Below are 23213 nucleotides of genomic sequence, written 5' to 3' on the forward strand. Positions count from 1 at the left end.
GGAACTTCACTCTTTTCTGTAACCGCCTGCCTTCGTAAGAGGATAAACTTTCCCAAGTCGGATTCTTCGTCTCCTCCACGTGCTGGATCCCTGTGGCTCAGCCCTTTTTCTCCCACTTTCTCTCGCCCTTGATGCCTGACACGCGGCCCCAGCCCAGCCTCCAGCGACCTTCTGGGGAGCAGCCTCGCGTCCTCCCAAGCCAGAGCGAGGCCCCGCCCCCTTGAGGCCCCGCCCCGCCCCCCGCGCCCGCGGCCCCGCCCCCTCTAGCCCCGCCCCTCCGCCCCGTCCCGCCCCCCGCGCCCGCGGCCCCGCCCCCTCGCCCCGTCCCGCCCCAGGGGCGGAGCCCCGCTCTACCCCTTGCCCCGGCGGACCCCCCCCCCCGCCAAGCCCTCCCCCCCGGGAGGAGGAGCCCCGCGCCTCCCCTCCCCTGCCCACCTCCCGACCTAGCCCCGCTGCGCGTTCCCGGGACCTTTCCGCGTCCGTCCCTGCGCAGTCGTGCGCGGACGGCGGCCGAGACCTTGCTGCTGCGCCCTGCGCCCGAGGCGACGTGCGGGCCTCGCCGCAGCGCTGGGGGTGTCGAGGGGCGCGGGCCCGAAGTCGGTGAGTGCAGCCTCCCGCCCCTCCGTGGCCCGCGCGGTGGGGCGCGGGGAGCCGCCCGGGGAGGCGGCGCGCGCAGCCGCTGCGCTCGGGAGTGCCCGGCTTCCCCGCGGCCTGCGCGCAGTCGTCACCTGCTGCCGCCGGGACCGCGCGGTGACCGGCAGCTGGAAGCGTCCCTTCCGGAACTGCACCCAGGCCCAGTGTTTTGGTTGGCTTGTTTACCGTGTACCCCCCTGCATTCACCCCGGGGAGGCTCCCTGGGGCCCTGTCTCCGCACCCTGCATCTCCCCGCCTCACCTAGAGAAAGGGGCAGAAAGCCGCCAGTGTGGAGCCTCCCTCCCCCTCCGGGAGGGAGTGATTAACCTCAGAGAGGAGGACGCCCCGCAGCCCCTCTCCTCTGCCACTTCCAGTGTGGTCCGCTAGGAGCCGTGAACCCGCGAGCCCCGGAGGGAGGGGGCTTGAGACCAGGCAAGACGCCCCCCTCAAATCCGTGTCCTCAAATCTGCCTCCACTCCCTTGAGGCTGTGGCAAAGACAGCTCGCTGCCCAGTTTCCCATCCATAAGCATCCCTCAAAAAACATGCCCACGTGTTAAGAGATTTCAAGGGTTAGATGCATTTCGGATGAAAGCTTTTCCAGAAGCTTCCTCAGTTGGAGACGACCTGGGCGGGCACTGAGAGCTAGCTGGTTGAGGTTAAGGTCTCTGAAGTCAGGCAAGTCTTGCAACCCAGCACTTTTGTCAGGATAGCCTCGACAATGTCTTGAAGGTCTGATTAGGGGAAACAGCACTACCCTTTAGCGAAAATAAAGCGCCATCCCCCGTAAAATACATGTTATTGAATGTGCTGCTAATTCGACTGTGAGAAAGCATGGATATAGTAAGATCTCCATTTTGGAGATTTTTAATTGTCTTTTAGAATTGCTAAACTACAGTAGTAACCACTCTGCCAGGAACCTACTTAGTTCTTTGGGTTTTCATGGTAAATTACAGAGTCTTGTGCAGGCGAGGAAACACGTGGCTAAGTAGTGTACCTTGGGTAAGGGGCAGGGCAGGGGGGGTGGGGACACCTAGCTGTGAGAAGCCAGGGCACAGGCCATTCAGACTCCAACATCTGAATGCTTTATACATAAACTCTTAGTGAACTTGTTTGATTTGGGGCAGGGAGAGATGAGGGTCACAGATAGCCATACATCAAGGTTAAAACAACCTCAGCTGTTATCAGTTACCAGGGATAATTATCTGCAGTTAAGCTGGACGTGGCCTCTCCCTGCTCTGAACTAACATGACCCCGTGTCTGCACTTGTCATAGTTCTGAGCTCTGCATTGTCGTCACATACACAGTGCCCCTCCTGGTGGGGTGGTCCTGGGAAGACCAGATCTACATCTGTGTCTCTGTGTCCCTTACAGTCTGCTCTTCCATCACCATTTCTCCTCTAAAGTGCTGCTGATAAATCAGCAGTAATAGGCTGGAATGATTGGTATGGCTGAAGCAGGGGCGGGGGTATGATGAAAGCTTGGAGGGGAGTTTGGGGCCCAACTCGGGGTGCAGGTGGTGAGTACCAAAGGCCAGCTCTCATTCAGGCTGCTGCAACATCAAAGAAGGGGGCTCCCGTGACATGCCTTAGCATGCTGTCAGTGCTTAATAAGTGTTTTCTGCATGGAGAAACGTGAGAGGGGCCGGAAAGGGAAACCATCGCTGGGAAACTGGGCCACACCCTGCCATAGCTGGTCCATCTCTTTGACCCCTCTTCTCAGCCACACTCCCTCTGTGACCATATATACTTTTCAAGTCAATGGCAAAAAATAGCTGCTCAAAAGCTTGGAACTTTGCACCCACCAGAAATGCCAGAGAAAAACTAGCTCAGTCAGTGGCTTCTTTTCCTCATATCTGCCTGCAGGGATGCCGGAAGGACCATCTGTGAGGAAGTTTCACCACTTGGTCTCCCCCTTTGTGGGGCAGCAGGTGGTCAAGACAGGGGGCAGCAGTAAGAAGCTGAATCCTGCCAGCTTTCAGTTCCTGTGGCTCCAGGATGCCCAGGTGAGTTCATCGGGGCTTGTTTGCTACCTCCTGTAAATGGGCTGGCTCCATCAGCACATCCTGTGACTTCCCTTAGAACTTCTCTCAAGAATTTTAAACTAGCACTTCCTTGAGCCCAGGACAACCATGCTGGGACCCCACGCAGCTCCTCCTCTTTAGGTCTGATATTTCTCAGCCAGAAGTGGGCATCTCAGTGGCCTGTGGAGCTCTAAAATGTATACTGTGCACACATGAGCTGGAGATTCAGATTCAGAGAGTCTGTAGTGATTCTGGTCACCCAGGGTCCAGCTGACTCTGTTCCTCTGGTTGGGAACGAGCAAGGAGGTAAGGAAGGCACGTAGCCTTCTGATCTAGATTCAGGTCGGCTCATCCACACCTTGAGCATGAGTCAGAATTGCCTCCAGGGGCTCCCAGGGCTGCTGTGGTCTGACTTGTGCCTCCTTCTGGAAGCCTGCTTCTTACCCTATCCCAAATCACTTTTCGAATCATGGTGAACTACCCAGGGCTCCTCAACCAATCCTTCTTGCCCACGTTTTTAACACGTTCCCCACCGCCCACCCCCATTTGGGCAGATCTTCCTTTTTTCCCCCACCTTTGCCCCCGTTCCTGTCCCTTCATGTGACTGGTAATTCCTTGTCGTCAGCCTTGCCATTACATCCTCTGAGAAGCCTGGCCTGTCTGCTCTAAGGGTGGGGAGAGACTTCTCTGTGCTTGCAGGGCACCCTGTACTTCCCTCTATTGGATCCTTATTGCTGAATTGGTCCTACTGGTTGAGCAGAGGAGACAGATTGACAAGGCAGGGCCTGAGCCCTCATAGTATTGTATGCCCAACACTTAGCTGAGTGCCGGCTCTTAGGAAGCATATATATGGTAATAAGCTATAGAAAAAGTAAATTAGCTCATTTGCTTTGCTGTGTGCTCCTAAGCAAATTACTTAATCTCTTAGTTGGAGTTTCTACAATTGTAAAATGGAGATAAATTGCTTAGCAGTTAAAATTGTGTTAAATAGACTTTATGGCTGACATAGGTGCTCAATAAAGGTTAATCCTCTTTTTTCCACCTTGTCCTTCAAACACATCTTGTGGGTTATAAAACCTTCTTGGTTAGAACTGAAAAGAGATCTTCTAGACCTTCACTTATTTTTTTTTTAATTTTATTTATTCATGAGAGACAGAGAGAGAGGCAGAGACACAGGCAGAGGGAGAAGCAGACTCTATGCAGGGAGCCCGACGCGGGACTCAATCCCAGGACTCCAGGATCACACCCTGGGCTGAAGGCAGGTGCTAAAACCGCTGAGCCACCCAGGGATCCCCTAGACCTTCACTTATATTTTCTACATTTGGAGATAGAGAATCAGAGAGGGAGAACACTCCACCCAAGTTGATATGTCAACTTGATATGGGCTAGCTGGATCCCAGGCCACCTGACCTCCAGATCTGTGCTCCTCCCATGAGAGCTTTTGGACTCTGACCAGATTACTGAAAGGTTTGCAGGGGCAGGATTGGATCCTTTCATCTCTGGAACCCTAGCCCTTAGCCCGTGCCTGTCCCAGATCTGGCTCTCAGAGAATATTTACGGAATGGCTGAGTAGACAGAAGAATGTGTGGATAGGGAGCCTCGAGATGGAACTGCGAACTGGTTCCTAGTAAACCTACACAGAAATTGGTGTTGTGGGACCCCGAGAACCCTGAGGGACAGAGAGAACTGTCTCGCATGTGGTTGGTAAGTTCTCATCACTGTGCTCCCTTCTCTGTGCCTCTACCTCCTAAGGATCTGAGTTGAATTTGGAAAGGAAGACCTCTCTCTACAACGGGGAAGCCTGTTAGGTAATTGAATGGGAAGGGGGGAAGCATATAATGCCCATTGGAGGGCCTCAGCAGAGAAGAGGTCCTTGTGGCCTGAAGTAAAAGGTTTCATGGAGGAAGTAAGATTTGAGTTGGACCTTGAAGGATGAAGGATTTAGGTGGACCAGAAGGAAAAGAAAGGGCATTTCAGATTTGTGAAGCAGTCACAGATAGGCGAATGGAGATAGAATGAGCAACACGGGCTAATGAAGCAGGGAAAAGATTGGTTCTACCCTCTACCACCCGTTTTTCTGGCCTGTCTCTTCTGTGTCTTTCCTCATTGGTTCTCCAGTTTCTGTATTTGGAATTGTGTTTAATTATGACAGATTCAGAAGAGCAGCTTCTTCATGTCTGGAGCTTTGGTTTTTGCCTCTGCCCATTGACATAGTGTGAAGTCCTGAGGAGGTGGTCCAGGATATATGGGAAAACACGAGGTCATCGGGCACCAAGCTCCTTCTGTAGGAATTTACTGCTGCTAGTTTGTGTATGGTGTGCATGGCTGTGTGCTAATTATTTCTAACAAAGGAAAAGTATTATGAATTAAATAAGAGGACTAGGGATGCCTGGGTGGCTCAGTGGTTGAGCATCTGCCTTTGGCTCAGATCATGATCCTGGGGTCCTAGGATCGAGTCCCGCATCAGGCTCCCTACAAGGAGCCTGCTTCTCCCTCTGCTTGTGCCTCTGCCTTTCTCTCTCTCTGTGCCTATCATGAATAAATAAATAAAATTAAAAAAAAATACAAGGATGACAATTTGTATTTATTTCTTAGCTAATCTGTGAAAACATGGGCAGCATATCTTCTCAGTCATTCTAGGGTGGTCCTGCTGTCTAGCATGGACCTATGTTACTGCTAATCTAATTCTTCTAGCTTTCAATCACTTTTTTTTTTAAGATTTTATTTATTTATTTATTCACAATAGACAGAGAGAGACAGAGACAGAGACACAGGCAAAGGAAGAAGCAGGCTCCATGCCAGGAGCCTGATGTGGGACTCGATCTCGGGACTCCAGGATTGCGCCCTGGGCCAAAGGCAGGCGCCAAACTGCTGAGTCACCCAGGGATCCCCGCTTTCAATCACTTTGAAAACCATGTGCTAACCACTCGTACCACTGCAGCTAAGAGCAAAGCCAGATCCAAAATACTCAACTTGGGGAGCTTCATGGAAGAGGCAAGAAGGGATAAGTTTGCATTAGGCCTAATACCTGCATATACTTCTAGTCTTCCCTTTTCTGGATCTGTAAGGCTGTCATCATCCATTCAGACTACTGTAGCAGGATGGCACAGACTAGGTAGGTAGGTGGTTTACAAACAGAGAAATTTTATCCCACAGTTCCAGAGAATAGAAATCCAAGATGAGACAACCTGGCAGTTTTGGTGTCTGGTGAGAACCTGCTTCCTGGTTCATAGCCATCTTCTTGCTGTCTTCACATGATGCCAGGACAAGGGCACTCTCTGGGATCTCTTCTATAGGGACACTAATCCCTTTTAGGAGGACTTCACCCCTCATGACCTAATTACCTCCTGGAGGCGCCACCTCCAGATACCATCACATTGTGGGTTAAGTTTCAACATACAGATTAGGCGGTTGGTGGTGTGAGGGGAGGCGGCCACAAGTCCATAGCAAAGACTTAGATCGTGTTCGGTTTTTTTTTTCTAGGTCCATGGAAAGAAATTATTCCTTAGATTTGATCCAGATGAAGAACTTGGGTCCCTTGGCAATGTCTCACTGCCTGAGCCTCTACAAAAAGGAGAGAGGGAGGAAGAGGACCAGGACCAAAAGCAGGCCTTGAGGCCCAGCAGCCAGAACATCTCTAACGAGTCCTCTCAGCCCCTGGAGCTTGTCATTCCCAGTGGAGACAGTGGTTTGGAGTGTTTGCAGGGAGACACTTCTGCTGGAGGAGGTGCTGAGAGGTGGCTGCAGGTCAGCTTCGGCTTATTTGGCAGCATTTGGGTGAACGAGTTCTCCAGAGCAAAGAAAGCAAACAAGAGGGGTGACTGGCGGGACCCCATTCCGAGGTAATGGCGTGGTTGAGCATGCTGTGGGTCATGGCTCTGCAGGGCCTGTGGGTTTTCACTCGGGTCCCATGTGCCGGTCGGGGGCTGGGCTCTGTGGGCTCACTCAGGTGAGCTCTGCAGCAGCCCTCTTCCTCAGAGACAGAAGACACCTCGCTGGCCACCTATAGGTCTGTGCTCAGAGGGGGTGGAAGTGTACTGGGACAGCTTAGAAAAGGGAAGAACTTTCCCAACAAGCATGGGACATTTTATGGCTTGACTAGTGCACTCTGAATTTAGGGACAGAATTGTCCCTGTTTTAATCCGTTGAATGGTGGGAAGAATATCTTGGTGTGTAAAACCCCATCCATGTTCAGGATTATTTCCTCAGTGCAGATTTTTCCCCAGGAGTCGTTGCTGGTCACTGAGAATAAACATTCTCATGGCCTTGGAGAAGTGCTCACTTAGCTAAATTTTTTTTTTTAAGATTTTATTTATTCATAAGAGAGACACAGAGAGGCAGAGATACAGGCAGAGGGAGAAGCAGGCTCCATGCAGGGAGCCCGATGCCGGACTTGATCCTGGGACTCTAGGATCACGCCCTGGGCCAAAGGCAGGCGCTCAACCGCTGAGCCATGTAGGTGTCCCTTTAGCTGAATTCTTAACTAGTTTTGAATTATTTGTATATTTTTTAATCAATTTGTAGTGGCTTTGTATATTATGTGTTAACCTTTGTGATATGTAGTGCCAGTATTGTTTCAAGCCCACCTGTGTCTTTTGATAATGTTTATGCCTTTTGGCATTCAAGATTTAAAAATTTTTTAGAAAAAAAAATAGAAAAAAATTTAAAAAAATAAAAATTTTTTAGGAGTGCTTAGGTGGCTTAGTCGATTAAGGGTCAGACTCTTGATTTTGGCTCAGGTCATGATCTTATGGATTGTGGGATGGAGCACTGCATCATATCTGGCTCCATGTTCAGTGGGGAGTCACCTGTAGATTATTACCCTCTGCCCCTCCCCCCCACTCATGCACTCCTGCTCTCTATAATAAATCTAAACAATTTTTTAAACTATCTCGGGCAGCCTGGGTGGCTCAGCGGTTTAGCGCTGCCTTCAGCCCAGGGCATGATCCTGGAGACTCAGGATCAAGTCCCACGTCGGCTCCCTGCATGGAGCCTGCCTTCTTCTCCCTCTGCCTGTGTCTCTGCCTCTCTCTTTCTCTCTCTCTGTATCTCTCATGAATAAATAATTTAAAAAAATAAAAATATCTATTGAAGTAGAGTTCACATCAAAGTTATGTCAGTTTCAGGTGTAGAACGAAATGATTCAACAATTCTAGACATTACTCAGTGTTCACAATGATAAACATAGTCATCATCTATCACCAAACAATGTTATTACAGTATTATTGATTATATTCCCTATGCTGTACTTTTCATTTCTGTGACTTACTTATTTTAGAACTGCAAGTCTTTACCTCTTAATCCTCTGTACCTATTTTGTCCATCCTCCCACCCCTTGGGATTTTACATTTTTGTGGGGTCATTGGTCCGTAGTTTTCTTGATAGTTCTTAAGGTTGCTCCTCTTGCCAAAGAAGGCCCCTTGTACCTAAAAGTCACACTACTCTTCGATTTTCTAAAGTTCCATAATTACATATCTTTATGTTCAGAACTATAGTGTTTATTTATGGTATGACATAGGGCTGGTAAGATGCTTTGGACTGTAAAAACAACTCAGACTGGATTGAGTGGGGAGGAGATTTTTTGGCTCACATAATGGGAAGTTTTGATTGACAGTGAGCATTGGTGTTGACTCAATTCCCAGCTATGGGCTTCACGTGCTTGTGATTATCCTGTCTGTGCATTTATCCACATGTTGGTCTCGTCCTTAGACCAGCAGCAAGAGGCCCTTGTAGTCCAGGCTTTATGTCCACACAGGAAGAGAGAAGAGGGGAAGAGAAGGTCATTTCTCGAAGTTCAGATGAGCAAGGAGAGCTTTCTCAGAAACTCTCAGCAAACCTCTCATGGCGTGAAGCTGGCTCATGGGCTGATTGCTGAATTAGTCACCAGTCAGGGCAATGGAAATGCTCTTCACTAACAAGCCTCATCCCTAACTGTGTTTTCAAATTTATTGTCCCAGAGTTAATACACATCATTCTCTTATTTTTTAAATATCTTCTTGTGAAGTTATGTCTGCCTTTTATTTTCTTCTTCATGTTTTTTATTTTCCTTTGTCACCTACCCCCCTTTTTTCCTTAGTCTTACCAAAGTTTTATCAGCTTTTTTGATCTTTCAAACAAATGATATTAGTTTTATATACTCTATATGGGAAGAGTATTTTCTGATTTTCCAAATGTTTCAGTGGGGTCATCATTTTGTTTTGTTGTCATTTTTTAATTGGATTGTGATCAGGATATCAAGCCTGTAAGTTTTCTATTTTGGGCATCTATTAAAATTTGCAGCCAAACACATCATTGATCTTTGCTTACATTTTGTGTACATAAATGAAGATATAGTATGTTATGTTCATGAAAAGTAAAACATTATGTAACTGTTAAGAACAAGTTATTGCTTTATTGCTTTGCTCATGCAAATTCTCCCCATCCTTACTTATTTTTTGTTTATTTAATATGTCAAACGTGGGAAGAGGAGCATTAAAATCCTCTGGGGTGATTGTGGTTTTAGGAAGTTCCTCCTTGCCTTTCTGTGTGTTCATGTGTTTGCTATCCTGTTGTTCAAAGCATCAAGGTCTCTGACTCTCACAGGTTCTTTGTAGTGTTATTATTAAATAACAATACACCCTCGGAGAGCCTGGGTGGCTCAGTCAGGTAAGGGTCTTGATTTGGGCTCAGGTCATGATCTCAGGCTCTTGAGTTCGAGCCCCACATCAGGCTCCATACTGAGCATGGAGTCTGCTTAAGATTCTCTCTTCTCTCCTCTCCCTCTGCCCCTTCCCTCCACCTCTCCCTCTCTTTTTCTCTCTCTGTCTCATTCTCAAAACAATAAAGTAAAATAAAATAATAGCATACTCTCTTGCCTTTGTCTTGAATTCTGCTTTTCTTTTTTTCCCTTTAATTTCAGTTAATTAACATATCGGTTTCAGAGGTAGAGTTCACTGATTTCATCAGTCTTATATAATACCCAATGCTCATTACATCACCCAGTTGCCCTGTCCCATCACCCGCTACCCTCCAGCGACCCTCAGTTTGTTTCCTATGATTAAGAGTCTCTTGTGGTTGTCTCCCTCTCTGATTTCATCTTGTTTTATTTTTCCCTCTCTTGCCCTATAATCCTCTGTTTTGTTTCTTAAATTCCACATATGAGTGAAATCATGTAATTGTCTTTCTCTGATGACTTCTATAACTTAGCATAATACTCTCTAGTTCCATTCACGTTGTTGCAGATGGCAAGATTTCATTTTTTGATGGCTGAGTAATATTCCATTGTATGTAAATAAACCACATCTTCTTTGTCCATTCATCTGTTGATGGACATCTGGGCTCTTTCCATAGTTTGGCTATTGTGGAAATAACTGCTATAAACATTGGGGTGCAGGTGGCCCTTCAGATCACTATATTTGTATCTTTGGGGTAAATTCCCAGTAGTGCAATTGCTAGGTTATAGGACAGCTCTATTTTCAACTTTTTGAGGAACCTCCATACTGTTTTCCCAGAGTTGCTGCACCAGCTTGCAATCCCACCAAGTGTAAGAGGGTTCCCTGTCCCTCACCAACATCTGTTGTTTCCTGACTTGTTATTTTTAGCCATTCTGACTGGTGTGAGGTGGTATCTCATAGTAGTTTTGATTTGTATTTTCCTGATGCCAAGTGATGTGGAGCATTTTTTCGTGTGTCCATTGGCCATTTGTATGTCTTCTTTGGAGAACTGTTTATGTCTTCTGCCCATTTCTTGATTGGATTATTTGTTCTCTGGGTGTTGAATTGTTAAGTTCTTTACAGATTTTGGATACTAGCTCTTTATCTGATACATCATTTGCAAATATCTTCTCCCATTCTGTTGATTATCTTGAGTTTTTTTACTGTTCCCTTTGCTGTGTAGAAGTTTTTTATCTTGATGAAGTCCCAATCGTTGATTTTTGCCTTTGTTTCCCTTGCCTTTGGAAACATGTTTAGCAAGAAGTTGCCATGACCAAGGTCATAGAAGTTGCTGCCTGTGTTCTCCTCTAGGATTTTGATGGATTCCTGTCTCACATTCGTTCATTTGTGAGTCTATTTTTGTATATGGTGTAAGGAAATTGTCTAGTTTCATTCTGTATGTGGCTGTCCAATTTTCCCAACAGTATTTGTTGAAGAGGCTGTCTTTTTTCCAGTGGATATTCTTTTCTGCTTTGTCTAAGGTTAGTTGACCATAGAGTTGAGGGTCCCATTTCTGGGTTCTCTATTGTGTTCCATTGATCTGTGTGTCTGTTTTTGTGCCAGAACCATGATCACAGCTTTGTAATGTAGCTTAAAGTCCTGAATTGCGATGCCGGTTTTGTTTTCCTTTTCAACATTCCTTGGACTATTTGGGGTCTTTTTAGTTCCATACAAATATTAGGATTATTTGTTCCAGCTCTGTGAATAATGTTGCTGGTATTTTGATAAGGATTGCATTGAATGTGTAGATTGCACTAGATAGCATAGACATTTTAGCAATATTTGTTCTTCTCATGTATGAGCATGCAACATTTTTACATTTCTTTGTGTCTTTCTCAATTTCCTTCATGAGTGTTCTATAGTTTTCTGAATACAGATCCTTTGCCTCTTTGATTAGGTTTATTCCTAGATATCGTATTGTTTTGGGTGCAATTGTAAATGGGATTGTCTCTTTAATTTCTCTTTCTTCTGTCTCATTTGTTAGTGTATAGATATGCCACTGTTTCCTGTGCGTTGATTTTATATCCTGCCACTTTGCTGAATTCCTGTATAAGTTCTGGCCATTTTGGGCTGGAGTCTTTTGGATTTTCCATATACAGTGTCATGTCATCTGTGAAGAGTGAGAGTTTCAGCTCTTCTTTGATGATTTGGATGCCTTTTATTTCTTTTTGTTGTCTAATTGCTGAGGCTAGGATCCTCTTCTAGTACTGTGTTGATCAGTAGTGGTGATAGTGAACATTCCTTCTGTTCCTGACCTTAGGGGAAAAGCTCTCAGTTTTTCCCCACTGAGAATGATTTTGCTGTGGGTTTTTCACATATGGCTTTTATGATGATGAGGTATGTTCCCTCATTCTTACACTGTGAAGAGTTTTAATCCAGAAAGAATGCTGAATTTTGTGAAATACTTTTTCTTCATCTATTGAGAAGATCATATGGTTCTTGTCCTTTCTTTTATTAATGTAGTGTATTGCATTTATTTATTTGCAGATATTGCACCACCCTTGCAGCCCAGGAACATATCTCACTTGGTTGTGATGAATAATCCTTTTAATATACTGTTGGATCCTATTGGCTAGTGTCTTGGTGAGAATTTTTGCATCTATGTTCATCAGGGATATTGGTCTGTAATCCTCCTTTTTGATGGGGTCTTTGTCTAGTTTTGAGATCAAGGTAATGCTGGCCTCATAGAAAGAGTTTGGAAGGGCAGCCCCGATGGCCCAGCGATTTGGCTCCGCCTTTGGCCCGGAGTGTGATCCTGGAGACCCGGGATCGAGTCCCAGGTCGGGTTCCCTGCATGGGGCCTGCTTCTCCCTCTGCCTGTGTCTTTGCCTCTCTCTCTCTCTTTGTGTCTGTCATGAATAAATAAATAAAAATATTTTTTTAGTTTTTTATTTAAAAAATTTTTTTTAATAAATAAAAATGTTAAAAAAAAGTTTGGAAGTTTTCCTTCCGTTTCTATTTTTTGAAACAGTTTCAGAAGAACAGGTATTAATTCTTCTTTAAATGTTTGGTAGAATTCTGCTAAGAAGCCATCTGGCCCTGGACTCTTGTTTTTTGGGAGATTTTTGATTACTGATTCAATTTCTTTGCTGGTTATGGGTCATTTCAGGTTTTCTCTTTCTTCCTGTTTCAGTTTTGTTAGTTTATACATTTCTAGGAATGCATCCATTTCTTCCAGATTGCCTAATTTGTTGGCATATAGTTGCTTATAATATGTTGTTATAATTGTGTTTCTTCAGTGTTGGTGGTGATCTCTCCCCATTCATTCATGATTTTATTTATTTAGGTCCTTTCTCTTTTTGATAAGTTTTGCCAGCGGTTTATCGATCTTAATTCTTTCAGAGAACCAACTCTTAGTTTCATTGATCTGTTCTACTATTCTTTTGGTTTCTATTTTATTGATTTCTGCTCTAATCTTTATTAATTCTATTCTGCTTGGTTTAGGCTTTGCTTCTTTCTCCAGCTCCTTTAGGTGTAAGGTTAGTTTGTATATTTGAAACTGTTGTTGCTTTAGAAAGGCTTGTATTGCTATATACTTCCCTCTGAGGACCACCATTGCTGCATCCCAAACGTTTGAACAGTTCTGCTTTCATTTTCATTTGTTTCCATGAATTTTTAAAATTCCTCTTTGATTTCCCAGTTGACCCATTCATTCTTTATCTTTTTTAAAAAAGATTTTACGTATTTATCCATGAGACATGCAGAGAGAGATGGAGAGAGACATAGGCAGAGGAAGAAGCAGGCTCTCTGTGAGAAGCCTGATGCGGGACTCAATTCCAGGACCCCAGGATCATCCCCTGAGCCAAAGGCAGACGGTCAACCACTGAGCCACCCAGGGGACCCCCATTCGTTCTTCAGTAGGATGCTCTTTAGCCTCCATGTATTTAAGTTCTTTCCAAATTTCTCTCTTTCTTTTTTTAAAACAGTATTGAAGACTATTTCTAAAGATCTTTTATTTATTTATGGTAGACATAGAGAGCGAGAGCAAGGCAGAGACACAGGCAGAGGGATAAGCAGGCTCCATGCTGGGAGCCTGACGCAGGACTCGATCCCGGGACTCCAGGACCATGCCCTGGGCCAAAGGCAGGTGCTAAACCACTGAGCCACCCAGGGATCCCAGTTTTTCTCTTAAAAAAAAAAAAGATTTTATTTATTCATGAGAGAGAGAAATAGAGAGGCAGAGACATAGGCAGATGGAGAAGCAGGCTTGATCCTGGATCCCGGGATCAGGCCCTGAGCTGAAGGCAGATGCTGAACCACTGAGGCACCCAGGTGTCCCCAAATTTTCTCTTGTGATTGAGTTCCAGTTTCAAAACATCATACTCTGAAAATATTCAGGGAACGATCACAGTCTTTTGGTACTAGTTAAGACCTGATTTGTGACCCAGTATGTAGTCTGTTCTGGAGAATTTTCCACGTGTGCTGGAGAAGAATGTGTACTCTGTTGCTTTACGATGGAATGCTCTGAATATATCTGTGAAATCCATCTGGTCCAGTGTATCATTCAAAGCCTTTGTTTCCTTGTTGATCTTCTGCTTTGATAATCTGTCCATTGCAGTGAGTAGGGTGTTAAAGTCCCCTGCTATTATTGTATTGTTCATGTGTTTCTTTTATTTTGTTATTAATTGGCTTATGTAATTGGATGCTCGCATGTTAGGGGCATAAATATTTACTATTGTTCGATCTTCTTTTTGGGTGGACCCTTTAATTATGACATAGTGTCTTTCCTCATCTCTTATTACAGTCTTTGGTTTAAAGTCTAATTTTTCTGATAGAAGGATTCTTTTTTTATATCTCTGGTTGAGTTCACAGGTGTTCAGAATGATTTGATAGCTATCTAGCTGAGTTCCTGGGACCAGACAAAACTAAGGTCTCCTATTCCTCTGCCCTCTTGGACCCTCTGAATTCTGCTTTTCTTGATAGTGATAATGCCACTCAGTGCTTGGTTGGTGCCCTACTTGTTTTTTTTCCACTTAGAGTGTGCTATTTCACTTACTTTAGATATATTTCTTATGAACAGAGCATATTGAGCTTTTGTATCTCTTTAAAGTCAAACCAAAAACACTTTGTTTTGAAATAGGGTAACTGTGGTGTTTGGATTTTCTTCCATTTGCTATTTTATTATACCTTGTTTGTTTTTTTTCTGTTGAGTTTCTCTTTAAATTTTTTTTTTTATTTTTTTACTCCTGTTGATTGCAAGTACTGCTATTCATCTTCTTTCTGTTGGTAATAATGTTCCCTTTAAATTAGACCTGTATTTTTTCTTCATTAACAGTGACCAAATGTTTAATAACATTAGTAACATGTCTCCTTTCTTACTGAATCTGGTTTTTTGCTCTCTTTCTTTCATCCTTTGGAGAGGACACCTCGGAAATATTTCTACTTCATTACTTCTTTTCTGTCCTGTTTCACTCCATCTTTTGTGTTTGCTGAGATAGTTCAGAATTTTAGTTCTAGATTGTTAACTATATATTATTATTAATTATCTGTAATTAATATTAAAAACACATTAATGTGGGTATCCTCTTTGTTTTTATTCAATTTTGAAACCGTTTATTTTTGTGCATGCAATGGTTACTATACAAGTCTATTTAGTAAGGTTAGGATTCTAGTTAAAAGAAGTGTTTTTGAGCAGCCCCGGTGGTTCAGCGGGTTTAGTGCCACCTTCAGCCCAGGGCATGATCCTGGAGACCCGGGATCAAGTCCCATATCAGGCTCCCTGCATGGAGCCTGCTTCTCCCTTTGCCTGTGTCTCTGTCTCTCTCTCTCTCTGTCTCTCATGAATAAATAAATAAAATGTTTAAAAAAAAAGTTTTCATCAAAGCCTTCAGAGTTCAGTTGTATGTCATAGAGCAGGGAGTAGCACTGAATTTGGCATAAGACTTATTTATAGCCTCCATGGAATCATCCTCAGTAGCGATTTTTCACCATTCCCTGATGGCAAGCATACCAACTCCGTGCAGATGCTTCTTTTTTATATATGTAAATTTATTTTTTTTTTGGTGTTCAGTTTGCCAACATATAGAATAACACCCAGTGCTCATCCCATCAAGTGCCCCCCTCAGTGCCCGTCACCTAGTCACCCCCACCCCCCTGCCCACCTCCCCTTCCACCCCTGTGCAGATGCTTCTAAGCTTAGCACCAGATCTATTTGGACCCAGTCATGCTAACAACTCAAATTTGATATCTCTTTCGACACTCACAGAATGAGCATGAATCTTAAAAATGGGAGTCCAACCCTCTAGATCAGATAAGCTAAATGTAGTCTTTCTATCCAATTTCCCTGGCCTTATCAGTGCTGGATGCAAAATGTCAGGTCTGGTAGTGGCCATTAGCACTTTAATGTTGCCTCAAGGATAAAACTCTCCATTTGATTGATCAGTTCCAGCATCTTTCTTTGTACTTCATTGTCTCCTTCAGCAGCAGCTGCATCAAAATGAGCCCCTCCACTAGTATCAATTTCATAAGAGATAAGGCAGGCTTGTTTTGTTCTGGGCATTTCAGAGAGTTCATGAACCATTCGAGTGCCCGGTACACAGACATACTTCTGTACAAGTTCACATCCCATAACTGGAACGAAGAAGCACCAGTCCTGTTAGCCACTGACCAAGCACAGAGTGTTTTGCCTGTACCCATGGACCAAAAATTAGCACACCCTTGGGAGGCTCAATGTCAAGGTTAACAAACCTCCCTGGATAAAGTAATGGGGTTTCAACTACCAAAGTTTCTGAATCTCTTCCTTAGAGCCAGCCACATCACTGCATGTGACATTAGGTTTTTCCTCCACCTGCATCATGATAACCATTGCATCAATCTTAGGAGGCAGTGGAATGTGAATTTGATACTTATTTCCATCCATACCAACTCTCATCCCTTCTTCAATGTTGGTAGGTGCTACTTGATCACTGAGGTCCACCACAAATGTAGCCATGTGCTTCACATTGATAGTGCACTTTGGGTCCTCCAAATCAGCACTGATTATCTGTGTGCACCTCACAGCCTGCAGAAGCTGTTCACTCTGCAGTGTTCACTTTTCTGTAGCCAAATCACAAGAGTGAGGTGGGGCCAGGCCAGTGTCAGATTCTTTAATACCAGTGAGTTCATTCATCTGCTCAAGAAGGTGTTGCATGTCATCTTCAACCTGCTTTATCTACCTAGAGTCAGTGCTCTGACCATATGTTTTCAGCAAGGCAATCTCCCCCCTCATCCAGACCTCAGATGGGCTCGTCGTCATCCTCCTCCTCATTCTCTGGTTGTCCACAGATCAGCACTGAAGTGATCCAGCCTTTTAGGAGCTCCAAGTGCCTCTCAGCTCCTTAGTGATCACATGGCATCTCACTTGCTTCTGGCGGTCAGCATGGGTAGCTTCTGATTCAAGAATGCCTTACTAACACATTACAGTTCTCAGCTGTGCTCTTGTATGGTCTCTTTAGATCTCTCACAATAAACATGTAGCCCAGGGCTGCCCTTCTGTCCTTTCCTTTCCCTGTCCCCTTGGCTTGAGGTCCCTGCTGACCTCATTTCTGTGGGACATGTATTTTTCCTTGAGTAAACCTCAGAGACTGTGGTAGATGTGCCTCTGAATCCTTTTCCTCTAAAGTTGTCCTTCCAGGGGAGCACCTGGGGGGCTCAGTCAGTTAAGTGCTCAATTCTCGATTTCAACTCAGGTCGTGATTTCAGGTCATGGGATCGAGCCCTGACTCAGTCAGGCTCCATGCTCAACATAGAATATGCTGGTCCCTGCCCTGCTGCTCTCACCCCCCCCCATCTCTCACACACACACACACACACACACACACACACACACACACACACTCCCTCTCAAATAAATAAATATAATTAAAAAAATAAGTAAATGAAGTTGCCCTTTTACTTCCACATCAGAATAGCATCCAGGTCAGATACATGGATGTATCTTCCATTCTGCCTCAGATGTGGGGTCTGGTCTGGTTATCTACCCTTACACAGTAACCCATTATTTCTTTATCAAAGTTCAAAGTTTTTCCTGTGTCCTTGGAATTCAAGAAGTCATGGGCATATATGTAGGGGTATGTATTTCTTAGTAAATCTTGCCTGGACTGGGAGTGGTGCCTCTTTGGCATCCATTTCTTTGTCTTTCCTAAAAAACTGCTTTTGTGCAAGTAGCCACACCTCCTGGGCTTTAAGACTTCTGTGCGTCACGTCATCTTCAGTGGACCTATATGGCTATGATCAGAAAGTTGGAGCTATACATATGTTTTCTTTTAATTACTGCATGTAGCCCTGAGATTTTTATGATTCTGGCAGAGCCATCCCTTTTCTTATTTGGAGTCTTGGCTTCCTTGGGTTAACTTTGACGTTGGAGTGGGACCTGTGTGTAAGTATCCCCTCAACTACCTGTACTTAGAATCTTTTCTTTCTTTCCAGGTTGGTCTTGTACCTTAGCGGTGGCAGCTTCCTGGCATTTTATAATTGTCAGATGTCCTGGAGATCTTCGGCCTTGGTCCAACCCACCTCTGACATCTTGTCTGAAAAGTTCCATAGAGGACAAGCCTTGGAAGCCCTGGGACGGGAGCAGCCTGTCTGCTATACACTATTGGACCAAAGATACTTCTCAGGCTTAGGTATAACTGATGAGAAAGGGATGAGACCCACCTCAGGTCTCCTTGCGGCAATCACTTACTCGCCTTAGCTTCATTTCCTTCTGGTTTGACTGAGAGAGTTAGGTTAGACAATTTCTGGTTTTTCTCTTGGCTTCCGAATTTACGTCCTAATTATATTATCAGCTGGAGTCTGCCCATGGCCACACCATAGCATAACTTCCTAAAGGGCAGGAGTCATGTCTTCTTTCTCTTTGAATCCTCTCGTGCCTGGTGCAGTGCCTGGCACACAGGAGGTACTTGATTACTCAGTCATTGTCTTCAGGGAAAGGGACACTGTGCAATTTGCTGAGGGAGGGCAGTGCATTTGCTAATGGGGCCTCTTGCAGATGGAGCTGCCTGCTGGCAAAGCACAGATGCCACAGGCCACCCACCATCAGGATCTTAAAAGCCATGAGTGAAGAAGCAGGTTCCCTCTCTCTGTTCAGGTGTCCTGAGCAATGAAACCATGAGCATTTTCAGGTGAGGAAAAGAGCTGAGCAATTTGAAAACTAGAACAGCTAACTAGCTGAATTCTAAGAACTGACTGCTCTTACTACCTCCACAGAGGACTGAGTGCTTCTGTGACTGGCTCCTGAGTCAGTTGAGTGAGCTGCTGGTGACAAAATCACCTCATATCCAGCCAGGGCCTGATGGTGCCTGCTGTAGGCACAGCTCCCCTCAGCAGCAGGGAGGAGGCCCAGGGGCTTGCCAGATGGTGGCCTTGCATTTTCATATTAAGACCTGTGGGAGCCCATGCACCCTGAGGGAGAAAGAGGCCTTCAGGAGTAGCCTGTGGTATATTTATAAGCAGGAGCTAATGCTCTCTTAACTAGTCATTGTTACTAACAATAGTAAGAACAGCCAACATCTTTCAAGTGACTAACATGCCAGGTACCTGGTTTTATCACTGCTAGTCTGTAGAATAGCTACTTGTTAGTTTTCCCTTTATTCACGTGAAGAAACCAAAGCAAAGGACACATTGCTGCTAAGTGGTGCAGGTGAGATACGAATCCACGTAGTGTGCCAGGGAACTGAAGAGAAACGTGTGTGTGACTAGGGGTGTGATTATGAAGCCCTTGCAAAGAGCGGTGATGTCCTTCATCCATTATCCTGCACATGCTGAACACTTGCATTCTACCAAGTTCAGCTTCTCTCCTCCAGGAGATGATTAATGGCCCAGCAAGCATGAGCTCATTTCACTGCAACTTCAGATAGATTATGACAAATGCCTAGTAGAGGTTAAAGAAAGTGTGCCATTGGAGCGTTTTGAAGAGAGTTATTGATTCTGGAAGGAGGAGGGATCAAGGCTGGCTTCACCAAGAACGAGGCAGTAGTAGACAAATAGTGAAATAATACTTTCTAATACTTTATATTTCAGGCATTAGGCTTGACATTTTAAATAATAACAGCTAATATTTACTGAGTGGTTACCAGCCGCAGTGCTCAGCGTGTGTGTGTGTGTCAGTCAGTGTGTGCGAGAGAGAGGATTCTCATTTACTGCTCACAAAAGCCAGGTAACCGATCCCCATTTTACAGATGAGGAGTGTGAAGCTTATAGAAGCTAAGGAACTTGTCAGGGTCACATGGCTAGGATCCGGTTGAGCAGGGGTTCAAATGCAGGCGGTCAGCTTCCATAGCCTGTTTTGATAACCTCTTCGCTGTAACATGGTCCATGGTTTTACCTTCACAACAGCCTGCAAGGTAAGTAAGTATTAGCAAACTCACTTGGCAGACAGGGAAGTTGACTGAGAGTACGTGACTTGCCCACGAGCCGCCAGGCCATGGTAGAGTTGGTTCTGGGTCCTCTGAGGGATCTCTCCTGCTGCCGCCATACCAGCTTCAGAAGTTTGTTGACTTTGTGGACTGGGCTTATCATGGATGTGTTGTTCTTCCTTCCCTTGTCCTCTCCCTGCTTCCTCCCAGGGAACATCATTAAGAATGAAGCCTTGTACAGAGCCGGGATCCATCCCCTTTCTCTTGGTTCACTCCTCAGTCCTCAGCATCTTGAGGCCCTCGTGGATCACGTGGTGGAGTTCAGTGCAGACTGGCTTCAGGGCAAGTTCCAGGGCAAACAGCAGCACACGCAGATCTACCAGAAAGAGCAGTGTCCCGTCGGGCACCCGGTCATGAAAGATGCATTCGGGCCTCCAGGTGGTTTCCAGAGGCTGACCTGGTGGTGCCCTCAGTGCCAGCCCAGGCTGCCACCCAACGAGCAAGAGCAAGCCCAGCTCGCCTAGCATGCTCCAGCCCTTCTTCACAGAACCTTGCCCTCGAGGGGCCGTGATTTCTGAATGTCAAGAAAGCAGGTGTTGTCGGCGTTTGGGTCTGAGTTCAGGAGTTTGAGAGCAGGGTAGGTCAGGGGGATGTCAGTAGTGCTGCTAGCCATCTCGCTGGAGTTAGGTCGAAGGCGGTTTCTACAGGGTTCCATTTTTTCCTTCTCTAGTTTTGGTTAATTCTTGCTATCTAATGCTGCCATTGGGAAAGATGAGAAAAATCCTGATGACGACAGTAAAGGGAAAAACCTCCCAGTGGGGCGATGCGAAAGCACATGGAAAGCAGCTATGCTTCAACGTTACTTTGCAGGTGCTTGGTTTTGTGTTTGAAAACTTGGTTGATTGTAAGGCTCTCTGTTTAAGACACAAGAAAACAGACTTTTCTTTCTTTGTTCTCCTAGAAGATGGAGTAGCACATGAGAGCAGTGCTTTGATTGAGCCTCCTGCCTGGATCCTTTTGCATGGGGTGGAGACCCCTGGAGAAGGGTCAGAGGAGGAGAGGGACGGGGGAATTGGCCACCTTCCCGCTGTGCCCAGGGGGCTTTAGGAAAAAGCCACTTATTTCCTCCTCAAGGTGATATATTTGACTGTTGGTATGTTGAGCAGCACAGGAATCGAGGGTTGTAGAGACACTGTCAGGCTGTTAGCAACAGCTATAAGAAAGCAGGACAGCTTTATTTATGAAAATAAAGCTCTGTGTTATTTTCTGTTGTCATCTTTATTTGGCGGCCCAGACTCTTACGCTGTGAATAACTGAGCTCAATGAAGGCGCCTACCTAGGGCCCACTGATGTAGCCTGATGGATCCACTTGAACAGGGCAGGGAGGGGGTGAATATACACCTGCTTTTCTGCTCATAGATGTGCTCCCCTGGCATGAAATCTGCCAAAGCACAGCTGGATTTACTTCTGTTGCACCAGCCTCTGGCCTGCAAATCACTATGTGATTTGCACTAGTGAAATTGAAAACAGTGGTTAATATTTCTGGCTTTCCCTTCATCTCTCTTATGTCATCAGGAGTTGTTAACACTGGGGAAAGCCATTTTATGGCATACTTGTAACCCGTAGAATAGTTAATATATACTGAATACATACCCTGGAAAGCTTTCTGCCTAGTTCTGGCCATATCATCTGCAGAAATCCCCACGGTGATGAGTACTCACTGTTACTGTCCTTGTTTTATAGATGAGGAAACTGAACTCCAGACTAGAGGCTGAGGAACTTGCTTAACATCACATAGTTAACAGAGTTCAAGGGTACGCACTTATCACCTACTATTTTGTGGTCCCCTCTGCATCAGGCCTCTGTAACTGTGCCCCAGTGCCAACCCCCGTGCTGGCTGACATCATTAGGGGTATGTCCCTAGAAGTAGCCAAGCTTCCTTTGATCCATCTTCTCTAAAAATAGGCCCCTAGGAAGAAGCATCATTTGTGATGTCTCACAGATGAAGGGTTCTGTCATTAAGTAATGCTCCCTCTTGGAGCTTTCTGGAGCTTATAGAAGGTTCCAAGAAATCCTGCACAATTTCCAAACCATTTTATCATGAAACCCATTTTACCAGGGCACCTGGGTGGTTCAGTCAGTTAAGCAGCTGCCTTCAGCTCAGGTCATGATCTCGGGGTCCTGGGATCAAGCCCTGCATCTGGCTCCCTGCTCAGTAGGAAATCTGCTTCTCCCTCTCCCTCTGCTTGCTGCTTCTTCCTCTGCTTGTGCACTCACTCTCTCTCTGCCAAATAAATAAAATCTTAAGAAACCCATTTTACCTTTACTCTTCTTTGGAACAGAGTGTAGAAAAGGCTGTAATCCATTAGGATCCAATATTTCTGCACACGTTGTTTCAATCTGCTTTCAAATGTGCCTCTCCACAGTCTGATTTTCCTTTGGATTGTTACCTGTAACCAGTACAGCAACCCTGTTCAATCATGACAATTTTTCTTAAAGATTTTATTTATTAGCGAGAGAGCATGAGCCGGGTGAGGAGCAGAGGGAGAAGCAGACTCCCCGCTGAGCAGGGAGCCTGATGCTGGGCTCCAACCCAGGACTCCAGGATCATGACCTGAGTGAACCGAAGGCAGACAGTTAACCAACTAAGCCACCCAGGTGCCCCCAGTCGTCACAATTCTTACATTGAATCTAAATCCTTCCTGCTTGTTTTGCACCACAAATCTCTTCTACAACTGTACTTCAGTTATCTTTTTTACTTCACAAAAGTGCCAGTTCTTTTGGCCTTAGATTATGTATGCCTAAGAAAATAGCATGATCTGAAAGACTTAAAGACAAATGGATGCTCTCGCCATCCTGGAGGCTGGAAGTCTCCCAGTCAAGATGCTGGCAGGTTGGTTCCTCCTGAGCTGTCCCTATTGGGCTCGCAGCTGCCTTCTTGCTGCATCTTCCCAGGCCCTTTTCTCTATGTGCAGGCCCTCCTGGGTTCTCTGTCTCTCCTTAGAAGGACACCTGTCTTATGTATGTGTTAGGGCCCCACACTTAGGACAGTTCACCTTAATTACCTTTTTAAAGGTCCTATCCAAATATCCCATATGGTAGGTTAAGGCTTCAACATTGAAATTGCCTGGGGTGGGGTGGGGGTGGGGTGGTGGTGGTAGTGGTGGTGGTAGTAGTGGATACAATTCAGTCTGTAACAGGATACAAAGGGGTTTCAGAATCTTCTCAGAGGCCATTTCTCCACAACTTTTTTTTTTTTTAACTTAAATTAGTTGTAAAACCCTACTTCCGGACCAGATGCTGTGAAAATACCATTTGAGTAATAATAGATTGCTATTTGTTTCTACAAGAATATATACACTCTTGGGATCCCTGGGTGGCGCAGTGGTTTGGCGCCTGCCTTTGGCCCAGGGCGCGATCCTGGAGACCCAAGATCGAATCCCACGTCGGGCTCCCGGTGCATGGAGCCTGCTTCTGCCTCTGCCTGTGTCTCTGCCTCTCTCTCTCTCTCTCTCTCTCTGTATGACTATCGTA

At 45.3% G+C, this 23213-nt stretch overlaps 1 protein-coding gene and 1 pseudogene across 2 annotated transcripts; one reads left to right on the plus strand and one right to left on the minus strand.

The window, feature by feature from the left end:
• Positions 1-403: 403 nt before the first annotated feature.
• NEIL2 (nei like DNA glycosylase 2) lies at positions 404-20946 on the plus strand. 2 transcript variants are annotated; one of them, XM_055300408.1, is made up of 5 exons: positions 404-600; positions 2496-2635; positions 6137-6495; positions 17752-17948; positions 20641-20946. In XM_055300408.1, exons 2-5 carry the CDS (start codon positions 2498-2500, stop codon positions 20784-20786), a joined length of 840 nt encoding a protein of 279 aa, XP_055156383.1. In that variant the 5' UTR covers positions 404-600; positions 2496-2497; the 3' UTR covers positions 20787-20946. The 2 variants fall into 2 exon arrangements, with proteins under 2 accessions (XP_055156383.1, XP_055156382.1); XM_055300407.1 differs by having other exon boundaries at positions 408-600; positions 19890-20946.
• LOC129493545 (26S proteasome regulatory subunit 7-like) lies at positions 14586-16704 on the minus strand (annotated as a pseudogene).
• Positions 20947-23213: the final 2267 nt, after the last annotated feature.

Source organism: Nyctereutes procyonoides, unplaced genomic scaffold (genome assembly GCF_905146905.1).
Source record: "Nyctereutes procyonoides isolate TBG_1078 unplaced genomic scaffold, NYPRO_anot_genome, whole genome shotgun sequence".
Classification (NCBI taxonomy): domain Eukaryota; kingdom Metazoa; phylum Chordata; class Mammalia; order Carnivora; family Canidae; genus Nyctereutes; species Nyctereutes procyonoides.